The sequence below is a fragment of the Nansenia antarctica genome, assembly GCF_963989245.1.
Source record: "Nansenia antarctica genome assembly, chromosome: 1".
NCBI lineage: Eukaryota > Metazoa > Chordata > Actinopteri > Argentiniformes > Microstomatidae > Nansenia > Nansenia antarctica.
Window position 1 is genome coordinate 55,577,862 of NC_137674.1, and position 14,215 is coordinate 55,592,076.

General features: G+C 45.9%; 1 protein-coding gene across 1 annotated transcript in view; it reads right to left on the reverse strand.

Annotated features, from left to right (window-relative positions):
• prima1 (proline rich membrane anchor 1) overlaps window positions 1-14,215 on the reverse strand; it is a gene marked incomplete at both ends in the record, with an annotated part of 69,128 nt that overhangs the window by 33,190 nt on the left and 21,723 nt on the right. Inside the window, one exon of the mRNA XM_080531391.1 lies at window positions 282-405. Coding sequence (XP_080387517.1) covers window positions 282-405 — 124 coding nt within the window. The remainder of the gene's footprint in view (window positions 1-281; window positions 406-14,215) is intronic.

Sequence of the window (14,215 nt, forward strand, 5' to 3'; positions counted from 1 at the left end):
AACATGTGTCATTGTAAACATGTGACATCAAGCTTTTCTGTTTACCACTAAGTTATGGAGTTTTAGGAACAATAACAATTTCCCATATTGTTATATGTGAAAAAAGTATAAACGCACTTGCTGTGGTGACGAAGCAAATTCCTATATGTGTAATGCATAGTGGCAATAAACGTTATCTCTCAATCAATATGTTTCCTGTGTTTAGTTTAGAAATGAATACCCTTGATAAAGCAGTAATGAGACCAGGAGTGTAATAGGGGGTAAGAGAGAATGAGGCCTACCTTTTTATAGCTTTATAGCAGATGACCGTTAGCAGGAGGAATGCAACCGCGGCACAACCCACTGTTCCCAGAACCACAATCTCCTTCCACCACAGCCTTGTTGGGGGTACCGTGGAGGGAGCCACTACACAGGATACCAGAGGGAGGAAAAAAGAGATGGGAAAGGACAAAAAGATACACATTAGAGAGTGGACATAAGAGGCATTGCTAATGCTTCATCTTACAGTCCTGTCTGAGCATGGATTTGGCCAGTGTTTATTTACTGCAGTATGAAATGGAACATAATGGTGCATTTCAAATGAATACTAAATCTAAAAAAATAATACTAAATATTAAAAAGATATTTTAAAAACAACCGACCCTTAACCCGGCAAGTAAAAAGAGGAAGCCCATTTGTTACCTGACTCAGTGGCACAGACACAGTACCCCTCTCCCAAGAGCGTTCATCTAGACATGGCCCTAGAGCTCCATATGTAGGACCATTACACAGCCAGCTCATCCAATACCTTATTAGCGCTTTAGGGTCCTGCACATCCTGTGCCACTTCAAAGTTTAGATTAGTTTTTTCCTTTTCAGGGGAGATTACAAAGCCAGTGTATTTTATCGAGCATGCTTTTGAATGGAACCATAAAAGAGCATGATCATCCACAATAAGATGACTCGGAGTCGTCCATAGCTTTAATAGTCTAGATGAGCAAGTGGGGAAGCGGCCTGCTCAGCAGCCACAACACTGGCTGACTGTGTGTCTGGTGATAGCCATAGCCACAGAATATGTCTGGTGATAGCCATAGGCACAGAGTATAGGGAGGTATTTTGCCCCCCCACCCCTGGGGCTAATGACCACCATGTGAACATGCTGTTCCTTTACCTCTGACTGAGACAAACTGCTCCCCTGAGGGTTGAGTTTCCTTTATGGGCGCTTGTTACACACCCGAAGGTAGTAACAAATATGGGAGTCCACACATGCGTTTAAATGATACAATTAAAGTTTTATTTACTTAAATGAACCAAAATAAACTAAATAACATGTATATGATTATGGATAAGAATCAGTAGTGTATGCCATGAGTGAATGGTTGTATAATGTATGTTGTATGTGTAAGGTGTATGAACGTATGTAGTGTAAAACTAAAAGGCCCCAAAAACCAGGTACCCAGAGACCTTACCAACAGAACCCAAATCATAAGGAAGAGAGAGAGAGCTGAGGACACCCCTCTCATATATCCCCAGCTCCCCGAACCCAGGTGACACCACTCAACCTAACGACCCACCCACTCTGCCCAGGCTCCAGCCACAGCCAATATGCAGGCAGAGTGGGAGGCGTCACAGCGCTGCACTCATGAATATTTTTTTGGTTCAAATAGAGCAGTGCTTAACCAGTCATGCCACGGTCTCTTTGGTGTCACAGCACAGTCCTTCTCTTTAGTCTGATCATGTTCAACATCCCTTCATCTTTTCTTTTCCAATTTCCCCCACTGAAATCCAACAGGAAATGCACCGCAAGTCTAACCCATCACACAAAATGTGTTACTATATTGACTTATTTACTTCCACAATGTGTCCTTGGTACCATGGCAAAAATAACTCCACTTGTTTATATGCCATTGTATACATGTAGTACTCTAGTGATTGGAGGGTAAGATAGATGTCGGGGCGAGCCCTGCCCAAGGTTAATTGTTTCCGGGAACATTCCTGGTTCTCTGGATCATAATCACTTTTCTGGATGGATAAGTCATACGTCTCCCTCTCATCCCTGACAGTGATAAGATTCCTCTGATAAACTGGAAATGGAAGGAAAGCCTTAATCAAGTATGTGACTAACACACCTGTTGCATATTTATGTCATGCCACATACACACCCACACACTCATACTCTCTCTCACACACACACACACACACACACACACACACACACACCCACACACTCATACTCCTCTGCCTGATTGTTTTATGTTGATTAACAACATTACTGACAGCCAGACTGCATGAATCCCTCCAGTTAATCATCTAAATGGATTGTGACAATCCCTGTAATAGGAATGGATTAAACAACACAAATACAACATTTGGTAACGATTCAGCCACGGTACATTTTGATGTAGTTCTTTTTAACATAAATGTTACTTGTAGCGTGTTCAATACTTCTTTCTCCTTTATTGCACATAACTTTTGAACTGTTACAATTTCTTTAGCTGTGTAGTTTTATTGAGTTAATATACCAATGTCTGGTTTAAATGTCATGAATAGCTGCAATGTGAAATGTGCGGATGCTGTTATTTTGCACTCGATGAATAGCTGCAATGGAAATTATATGATAACATTTGATATGATATGATATGTTGAATACATTTTTTGTTTTATGTGTTTATACTTATTTCCCCCACTGTATATCCGGGTGACAAAGTTAATGTATTTCAATGTCAGGCTCTGAGGCAACAATGTGAAGATTGTGCAGGAGGATGAGTACTTTCACAACGCATTATAGAAATGAATCCATACCTCAAGTACCACCTAACCACACTACTTAGGATATGACACATCCCTGATTCCATCTGCATAAAGGAAATGACCAGATGGTTCTATTCCCAAGTGATGATGACACATACACACAGTCACACACACACACACACACACACACACACACACATGCACACACACGATCACACACAAGTGCACTTGAATACACGCACATGGATTAGATAAGAAAATCAAATGTTACACAACTACAGAGAGGGAATGGCCTGCATTTCAAGCATTCGAGAGAGAGAGAGAGAGAGAGAGAGAGAGAGAGAGAAGGGGGGGAGAGTAGGAGACTATACAAGCTAGCTGAGATCTTTGACACCACCCATAGTCCCTAGCCAGGCAGGGATGTCATTGTCCATCTCATCCACCTACCACTAAAGACAATGCCAATATTCACACACACATGCATGCACGCACGCCCACCCTCACACACACACGGACACACACACACACACACACACAGTACAATTTATTTCTCTATCTCTCAAACACTCACTCATGCACACACAGACACACACACACAAAGACTGGTTGATTCTGCCACTGCCCAAATGTACACTTATTTGGAGTGACTTCTGCATATGTCGTGACTTGGAGTGCACTGAATAATATTTTGTTAATGAGGGGCTGCAGTCCCTCTGGCTGCAGCCTATCAGACGGCTATCAGAAGGGTATCCACACACCTGGCCCCTGTCCTCGAAGGACTCCTGCACCTCAGACACCGTAACCTCACGCTCAGTCACCGGCCAAATAATATGGCTGCCCACGGTGCAACAGAGGCCTGCGGGGCGACGTGGCCGTCTGGCTCGAGTGAACCCAATAATTGAGCTGTCACAAATCTCCAGGAAGGGATGTGACCAACACGTGAGACACACCAGGAGAAGCGGGAGTGAGAGGGAAAATGCACCCCGCTGAATGATCGGTTCCTGCTTCTAAAACATTGTCATAAACGTATACATTGGCTAAACCAGTGTGATTACATCCCCCGCATTGAAAATGGACTGTCATTATGTGAGTGCATAAGCCTCTCAATATGTACAAATTACGCTTTCTTATTCATACTATTTAATTTTCCCTTTCATGTTAGTTGAGCAGGTCAAATTGTGGCTCACTCAATTGTGACACTGTCTGGTCATTTGGGCCGCAAAATGTTCTGACTTTTATTTGAAACACGGAAATACATTTGAACGGAGTTGAAAATCAAAGTCAAGCCAAAATACTGCAACGCGATGGATTCGGTGAGTAATCCCCACTTGTAAAAATGTAAAATGTACAATTGTTAAAGTTAGTTAGCATACTAAGCAGACAAGATCACCATTGGGCAGTAATGGTGTCAATGGGATATTTGCTAATTATTCAACATGTGTTATTGTTTCTCAGAAACTGGGAGGGTTTTTGTATTTTCGGCCAAGTTTTAGGCACATTCTATCATTACCACAGGTCCCCAACTGATTCCTGACAGATTACAAGGAGTGCCTCATTTTGCCATACTGTACACACACTGTTCACAAAGATCTGCTTTCTCAAAAATGCATTGTGGTTAGGTCAAGAGCAATTCATTTAATTTTCGTCTTTCACCTGCTGCAGTCGATCACTATGATGTCAATCATGGTCAATACCCAATAGAATTGAAAACCAGACTACACTGGACACTGGATACACACTTTGTAAGGGATGACTGTAAGGGCACAGAACCAGGACTTCAGCAAGAGAGCCAAGGTTATTAGATTAGGCTATTCTTATACGTGGTCTGGAGGTTAATGGAGTTAGGAGGCTCTGGATTGCCCTGGACAAACTGATTGCAGAACAAGAGGGACTGATAGCACGCAGGATACAAACAAAAAAACTGTCCTCAGCCAACAAGGATTTGTATCCACCTCCATCACATGCAAGGGCTGCTTATTTCAACTGTGTCCTTTTTGGTCATAATTCATCAGCTAGTACAAGGGTTTTAGTTAGCTAGGGTTTTAGTTAGCTAGTACAACTGTAGGCTACACATTTTGATTCAGCTCCTGTGTGTGTGTGTGTGTGTGTGTGTGTGTGTGAGAACTGCCCCATCCGTAAAGACCCAGAAAAGAGAATGTCGTAAAGCAGAGCGCAGATGGAGAAAAACGAACCTTCAAGTCCACTATGATATCTATCAAGAGAATCTTCAAAACTATAACTTAGAAATAAGAAGCGCCAGGCAATATTTTTTCTCTAAGATCATAAACAATAACATCAATAATGCCCGCATCCTTTTCAGAACTGTTGACAGACTAACAAATCCCCCAACACCCATTGTTCAGGAATTTCACTCGACTAGTAAATACAATGAGCTTGCATCCATTTTTAACAATAAAATAGAAACCATTAGACAAGGCATTAGGTCTTCTGTGTCAGGCATGAAAAACATGTCCCCATTAACAACCCCAAATAGGGCGGACATAACAACCATGTCACAATTTAACACCATCGATTACAAGACCCTAGATAAAATCATGTCACGTCTTAAACCATCAACCTGTGCCCTTGATGTCCTGCGAACAGGCTTTTTAAAAAACATATTTAGCTGCATGGCAGGCGAACTAATACAAATAATCAACACTTCCCTTTCATCAGGAATCTTCCCTGAAGGCCTGAAAACTGCAGTTATTAAGCCTCTACTAAAAAAGAACGGCCTAGACCCATTTGTACTAAACAACTACAGACCCATATCAAACCTTCCCTGTACAGGAAAAATTATTGAAATGGTTGCCCACAAACAACTTAGCAATTATTTGACCCTAAATTATTATTGGTGACTTTCAAATCAGGCTTTCGCCCCCTACATAGCACTGAAACGGCCCTTATTAAGGTCCTTAATGACATTCGCGTAAACTACACAGACTCAGTGTTGGTACTACTAGATCTTAGTGCTGCCTTTGACACTGTAGACCACAACATTCTAATAGATAGACTAAAAACCTGGGTAGGACTTTCGGGCACTCCCCTAAACTGGTTTAGATCCTACCTACAGGACAGAAGCTACTATGTCTCCATTGGCAACTTTGTATCTGACCAAATTAAAATGTGGGGTTCCCCAAGGGTTCTTCTATTGAATCTCTACATGCTTCCATTGGGACACATCTTAAAAAAGAACAAAATTGCCTACCACAATTATGCGGATGACACTACATAGCCCTCTCACCGAACGACTATAGTCCCATTGACAATCTCTGTAATTGCATTGAGCAAATATGCCTGGATGACACAAAACGTCCTCCAACTAAACAAGGACAAAACAGAGATAATTGTATTCGGTGCACCTGACAAAAGACCGAAAGTCAGTGCAAAACTTGATTCTCTCTCTCTTCAAACAAAAAAACAGGTCAGAAATCTTGGTGTAATTCTAGACTCCGATCTAAACTTCAACAGCCACATAAACTCGATAACTAAATCAGCCTACTATCACCTGAAAAACATAACAAGAATAAGAGGTTTCATGTCCTTGCAAGACCTTGAAAAACTCATCCATGCATTTGTTTCGAGTAGACTTGATTATTGTAATGGTCTATTAACAGGCCTATATAAAGGAGCTGTTCGTAAATTGCAGCTCATCCAAAATGCCGCTGCTAGGGTCCTAACAAAAACAAAGACATTTGAACACATTACACCAATCCTGAGATCCCTGCACTGGCTACCAGTCTCCCAGAGAATTGAATTCAAAATCCTTCTAATTACATACCAATGGTCTTGGACCAAAATACATATCAGATCTCCTCCTACCCTATATTCCAGCAAGGTCCCTAAGATCAGCTGAGACTAATCAGCTAATAATTCCAAGAGTAAAAACAAAACACGGTGCAGCAGCTTTCAGTCACGCTGCTGCATGCTCCTGGAACAAACTCCCTGAAGAAATCAAACAGGCGCAAACCCTTAAAATATTTAAATCTAAGCTAAAACCTTCATGTTTTGCACCAGTTATGATACACAAACACTTCTAGCAATGTCTTTTTTCCATTAACTATTGTCTTATTAAATGTTTTATCTATTTACTTCTTATATTTGCTTTTATTCATTGTATTTTTTATTTTCTTACTATGCCCCTCTTGCTGTATTTTTAAATAATGTATGTAAAGCACTTTGAATTGCCCTTGTTGTATGAAATGTGCTATACAAATAAACTTGCCTTGCCTTGCCTTGCCTTGTGTGTGTGCATGCTTGAGCTTCGCTTAAAAGAAGCACAAATCGTTTCCCATTAACAAACAAAAACATGATAATTTACCTAGCCACAAGAGATTCAAATGAGAACAACCCAATCCAATCCTCCACTAGAACAGTATAATTTAACAAATGCCATGGTAATTGACATGCAAGCATTGATTTTACAGTAGCCTTTAATAATACATATTTTAGAGAATTGCAGTCGCACCCCCTGTTAACATTGGGTCAACTGAGGCCCTGTCCACACCTATACGTTTTTTTTGATAAACGTGGATTTATATATTCGTTTTGGGGGGTTCGTCCAGACGCAAACGAGTTTTTGCCCCATGAAAACGACGTGTTTGACGTGTGGACGAGATAGACAGAGTTTTTTTTGTATTCGTCACGTCATCATGCGCGTAGATTTCTATGATCATGCGCACTGCAGCTGTTTGCTGTTCCCTCCAACGTCATATCCTGGCACCAGTAACTACTTTGTTTACAACAGGCAACGGTGGTCGAGGCTACACAGGCGAGGAAAATGCATATGTACAAAGGCCTTCTAGTTCTTTCACTGTTCACTGGACTTTTAACCTGTTTACAGATAAATGCACAGTTAATGATCGAGAACATTGAAAGACGGAGGCGTCTGATTGGCCAGCGGGGCTATGAGGTTAAAATTATATCGCCCACTACTGGTGTGGAATGCTCAATGACAGCGTTTATATTGCTTTCTAAACATGCTGGTGTGGACGGTCATATTTTTATATACGAAAAACGTTTATCAAAAAAACGTATTGGTGTGGACATAGCCTGAATAACAACTAAATATAAATGTTGCCCCTGTCTGCCTCATCAATAAAATCAACCAGGGGAACCCATGGCAGAGCCAGGGTGGGTGTGGCATTGAATGATTCAATAAAAACTTCAACTGCAGTTGGTTGAATATGGGGCTGTCTGCCCTAGGGGTCTAGGGTCGAAGGTAGCTGGACTGGACTGAATACACCCCCAGGGGTTCCACTTGCCAATCCCAGAAGTCCTTGCTCGGCTCAGGCTCCTTGACTGAGGTGGCTGATCATCGAGCTGACAGGGCTCCAGCCAAGCAACTGTGTCAGCGCCACAGGGTTGGAAGGGGATGTTATGTAGCATTGTCCCAGCAAACAGTAAACGTTTGTTTACCATTTCTATATGTGACACGGTCTGGTGAAAAGGTCCGTATGTCGGCAATTCTCAAGTCGCGCAAATGACCAAAAAGCTTATTTTTTAAAACAAAAAGTGTTCCGTTTTTTTGCATATTATGAAAGTTTAGTGCCCACTCCATATAATAACAGTTTTAGGATCACTAATACTTGGGATCACTAAATAATGACCAAATCTCTTTTTCCTAAGGTTACAGTGTAACGTAGAAATGAATGTTACAAAACCATTTGGAGAGCATAGCAAGTAGACACACTTGTAATTAACACTGCAAGGAACATTGCCAGAATAAACATTGTGTAAATCTAAGGGTGATTTTCATTGTGTTCAAGCTGACATTATTTGGGTCACATAAAGTCCTGGAGATGTTACAGGAATGCTATTTACACACTGTTCTAACTGCAAGAAAAATATGACATAATTACAGTAATTTCTGAGAATGTAGGGCAACCGTTGGCAAATATTTGAGGAATATCTTGCGAACCTGCATGGAAGTACTTACAGTACTGTGGCATAATAACCATTTTTACCAATGGCTAAATGGTAGATACTTTTGAGTTTTCAGAATAATAATCTTAAACCAAAACAAAAAAACCTCTCTACTCTATCTCATCTTCTAAGTCCATCACTTTGTGTGGGGTAGTGGTGGCCTAGAGGATAGTGAGTTAGACTGGTGATAAGAAGGTCAGAGTTCAAATCCCATCTGGGAACACCACCACTGTGCCCTTGAGTAAGGCACTTAGCCCTAAATTACTCCAGGGAGACTGACCCTGTAATCTCTCATTGTAAGTCGCTTTGGATAAAAGCATCTGCTAAATGGTTGTAATGTTACTTTGTCTGCCCATGGGGAGGGTGAAGTAGGGAAAAGAGACCTTGTTTAAGCATGTCCACATATGGAGGAGGGGGGTTATTGTCTTGTGGGTGGCTCATCTACACACTCGCCAGCGTGCAGCAGAGTAAAGGTCAAGGCAGCACCCGCGGCTCCTCAGCTTACATCCCCCAGCCCGGTGCACTCTCTTAGTCATCACACGGCGGAGGAAGAACACTGGTTCTATGATCATCATCCATGTATCCACCACGGTCAGGAGTTGGAAACATGATGTAGTGAAGGGTAAACACACTTAAATGCCATCTATGTATTATTTTGGAGGGGTGAATAGTGTTTACCCACCTTACATAAAGTATTGGATTTTTACATTTGCGTTTTCTCCAGTGTCCAACATTTACCAACTACCACTACATCCCTGAGTGGGACCCATTGTCAACTGGCATCAGAGATAGGGGGAGACAGGGCTTTTTGCTGCAGGAGCCCCTAGGTTTCCCCCTCCAAGACACTCAAAGTACTACAAGTTACCCTGTATGAAAAATCTTCACTCATGAAACACTTTATAGGAACACCTGTACACCTTCTCATTCCTTCAGGTGGTGTAATGGTGTAGGGAATGTTTCCTTGGCACACTTTAGGCCTATTAATACCAATCAATCATTGCTTGAATGCCACAGCCTATTTGAGTGTTGTTGCTGATCATGTGCATCCCTTCATGGCCACAATGTACCCATCTTCCAATGGCTACTTCCGGCATGATAATGCACCACGTCACACAGCAAAAGTCGTATTTTACATTTACATTTTGGGCATTTAGCAGGATCACTCCAAGGTTCTTGGCTGTCTGTGATGGCTTGGAGAGGGCAGGCTTTCCCAGGGATGAAGAGTAGCACAGTCTTGTTAAGGTTGAGCTTGAGATGGCGGGCTGAAATCCATGTAGAGATGTTAGCGAGACATGCAGAGACACTGTTGCCACATGTTATGTTAATTTTATTTATAATGCGCCCCCCATCCAACTTTTACATCGGCACATGTAGGTCAGAGGGGGGAAGGACAGGAGTTGAGTGTCATCTGCGTAGCTTGAATCTGCTACATCTGTCGCCCAACGTGGTGCACAGTAGTGGAGAGTCGGCAGAACCGAAAGGGGGATGGAGTCGCCGCTAGGCCAGGTGGTGGTGCACCTGGTCCGTATGCAGCAGCAGGAAATGTTCAGAGTTGGCGCAGGGACAGGCCGAGGACCGGGGCATGTTCCCGGGAGCTCCTCCAGCGGCAGAGGGTGGTCCCCAGATCCGCCCGCAGAAGATGGGGGAACGGGACGACCCGGAGGCCTTCCTCACCACCTTTGAGGGATGGCGAGGGTGGCTGAGTGGCCGGTCACGACGTGGGCTTCCCAGCTGCTGCCCCTCCTCACGGGGGAAGCCCAGCTCGCAGCGCATAGTGTCCCGGCGGCCGCCCAAGCAGAGTATAACACCGTGGCCAAGGCGATACAGGACCGGCTGGGACTGAGCCCGGGGGAGCATCGCCGGCAGTTCCGCGCCTTGGCCTACCAGGACAGCGGCTGCCCCTTCCTCTACACCCAGCAGCTGAGAGATCAGGCCCAGCGGTGGCTAAACCCGGAGGCAAGGTCAGGGGCGGAGGTGATGTAGCTGCTGGTCCTCGAGAGATTCATCGAGGGCCTGCCGGGGAAGGCCTCCGCCTGGGTCTCCTACCGTCGGCCCACCTACCTCGCCACCCTGGCGGAGTATCACCTTCCCCGGGCACCGGCTCCAGGGCCGGCCCCACCCCCATGCTCTGCCCCAATCCTGGCCCCACGCCGGTGCGCGGCCTGGGACACGGCCTTGGATGGAGCCACGGTAAGAGCCGCTGATGCCTGCCCCGGCGGCCCCGCGGATGGTAGAGGAGGGATGCTGGCAGTGTGGGCAGCCTGGCCACATCCGCCAGGATTGCCCCGTGATGGAGGTTGGGCAGGTTGTCTCCCCCGAGTCCAGGACAGGCGTTTTCGCATTCCCAGTAAGGGTACAGCGCGAGACGCACCAGGCGCTACTGGATTCTGGTTGCCTACAAACCATGATTCATCAGCGACTGGTTAGATTGGGCTTGGTTTCCACAGAGATTAGGGGGAACTACAGGGGTGTGTGAACGACAGGTAGGGAGATGTGAGGCGTGCGTGGTGCTCTGTGCTCGGGGGCGTCCGACACTGGCGAGGAGCCGGGGGAGGCAGCGGATCCTGCACCCTCAGACACACTACCAGCGGTTCCCCCGGTGGAATATTTCCCCCTCGAGCAGTCTCGTGACGGTACCCTACGCTGCGCCCTTGACCAGGTGATAATTATTGGACACCAGTACGGCCAGACTTTGTGCGTGCTCACCCGTATTTTGTATTGATTAGGGATGGACTGTATAGAGTGAGTCGTGACACTCGTAGGGATGAGGAATGAATGAATGAATGAATGAATGGACTTTATTGTCATTGCTACAGTACAGATACCAAACAACGAAATTTAGGAGGGGTGGCTCCCCTGGTGTTAGGAAAGGGGAAAAAAAAAAAAAATTTAGAAAAAGAATAAAAATCACAAGAAGGTAAGGAGCTGGTTTACATAAATAAAGGCTATGTACACAATCCACTGTACTATACTGCACAGATAGTCAACTAGGGTTGTCATATTGCACAAAAGTATTTTTTCACGTTATTTAAAGTGTCACAGTTTGCAGGCTTGAAATGTACATGTTTGTGCCTCAGCACTAGCTGCCATACAATCCGTCCAGACTGTCCTGGGCCCAGAACTTAGGCCTTTGCTGTGTTCAGGGCCTTGACGGCCCTGTGGTAGAAGCAGTTCTTCAGTCTGTTTGTCTTAGCGGCCGGGGTCCTGTACCTCCTTTTCGAGGGCAGCCTGATAAAGTGTACGTGCCCAGGGTGGGTCGGGTCCCTGGAGATCTTGGAGGCCTTCCTGAGACAGCGTGTGTTGTACAGCTCTTCCAGAGAGGGGAGGGGGGCGCCGGTGATCTTCTGTGCTGTTCTCACGACTCTCTGTAGCGCATTTCTCTCCGCTGTTGTGCAGCTGTAGAACCAGTTGCAGATGCCGTAGGTGAGGATGCTCTCCACTGCGCCGCGGTAGAAGGCCACCAGTATCTCCTGCTTGTTGTGTTCTTTCCTGAGGCATCTCAGGGTGTATAGCCGCTGTTGTGCCCTCTTGATGGTGCCTTTTGTGTTGTCCTTCCAGGTCAGGTCATCCCGCATGTGATGTCCCAGGAATCGGAGGGTTGAGACTCTCTCCACGCTCTCTCCGTCGATGAGCAGGGGCTGGATCTCAGACTTTTTCCTCCTGAAGTCTACGATGAATTCCTGGGTCTTTGACTTGTTCAGCAGCAGGTTGTTAACCTTGCACAGCTTGCTCAGTTGCTCTACCTCATCCCTGTACGCCGCCTCGTCCCCCCCCCGAGATACATCCCACCACGGTGGTGTCGTCTGCAAACTTTACGATGTAGTTGCTGGGGTGGACGGGGGTGAAGTCGTGGGTGTAGAGGTTGTAGAGGATGGGGCTTAGCACGCAGCCCTGGGGGGACCCAGTGCTGAGGCTGAGGGCTGTGGAGGTGTGGGGGCCCACCCGCACCCTCTGGGGGCGGTCGGTCAGGAAGTCCTTGATCCACGCACATATAGAGTGTGATAGACCCAGGTCTAGTAGTTTGGTCACTAGCCTGTCTGGAAGGATGGTGTTGAAGGCGGAGCTGAAGTCCACGAAGAGCAGTCTCGCGTAGCTGTTTCCCCTCTCCAGGTGGAATAGAGTGGCGTGGAGAGTCGTCGCGATGGCGTCCTCTGTGGACCTGTGGGCTCAGAGGACGCCAGTGACCCAGTTGCTGGTACCAAGAAGCCGCCGGGAATCTATCTTTCAGGCGGCGCATTATAACCCTATGGTGGGCCACTTAGGATATGATAAAACACTCAACCGGATAATGGCCTGATTCTATTGGCCAGGGATACGGGCGGAGGTGTGCCTCCTGCCGTGAGTGTCAGCTGGTAAATCCCCCAGCAGTCCCCAAAGTGCCTTGAATGTGCCTCGAATCTGCTACAGTGACAAAGTCATCGGCAGACAGGGAGGAAGGAGGAAGGGAAGGAGGTGGGTTGAGGAGTGTGGAGAATGTGGAGAACAGTTTTCTAGGATTAAAGGCAGAAGAATGTATTTTGGAATGATAGTAGGATGCTTTAGCAGCTTATGCAGAGGGGTATTTGGAGAGGAGAGAGTGATAAAGGTTTAGGTCATCAGGGAGGCCGGTTTTTCGCCATTTCCTCTCAGCTGCCCCAAGCTCTATTCTACATGCATGTAGTGTTTCGGAGAGCCAGGAAGCACGTGGAGAGGATTGTGCTGACTTCAGTGGATAGAAGGGAGAAGGATTCAACAGAGGGTAGGGAGGATAAGACAGAAGAAGAGAGGGAGGTGGGGTACAGAGTACGTAAGTTGCGACGATAGGGTATATAGTGGTTAGAGACTGACAGGGAAGAGGGGGGAGCATATAAAGTGATGATCAGAAACTGGGAGAGGGGTAACAGTAAGGTTGGAGGTATGGGAGGATCTGGTGACGACCAGGTCGAGCAGATTGCCTGCCTTATGAGTCGGAGGAGAGCGGGACAGGGTAAGGTCGAAGGAGAGGAGAAGGTCAAGTACTCCAGATGAGAGGCACTTCTCTGACTGGATGTTGAAGTCACCCAGTAGTACGAGCGGAGTGCCATCATCAGGGAAGGAGCTGAGAAGGACATCCATCTCTTCTAGGAAGTGACCGAGCTGACCTTGGGGGCGATAGATGACAACAATGTGAGGTTTGACAGGGGAGGAGACAGAAACAGCATGGAATTCGAAGGACGATATTGACAGGTGTGACTGTGGAAGGACAGTATGTGACCACTTAAGCGAGATGAGGAGTCCTGTGCCTCCCCCTCGACCAGAGCCTCTAGGGGAATGAGAAAAGGAGTAGGCATCAGAAAGGGCTGCTGGTGTAGCTGTATTTTCAGGTGAGATCTAGGTCTCAATGAGAGCGAGGAAGTTGAGGTTGAGGTTGAGGTTGACATGAACGAAGCATAAGCTGAGATAGGCTCAGCTTTCCGGGCCGCTGACTGGCAGTTCCACAGACCTCCCACGGCAATTAAGTCATGGTCAGTTGAAGAAGGGGGATGGATGAGATGGGAAGTGTTGCGAGGGCGGATGTAACATCTGTGTCCTCCTGAGTGTCA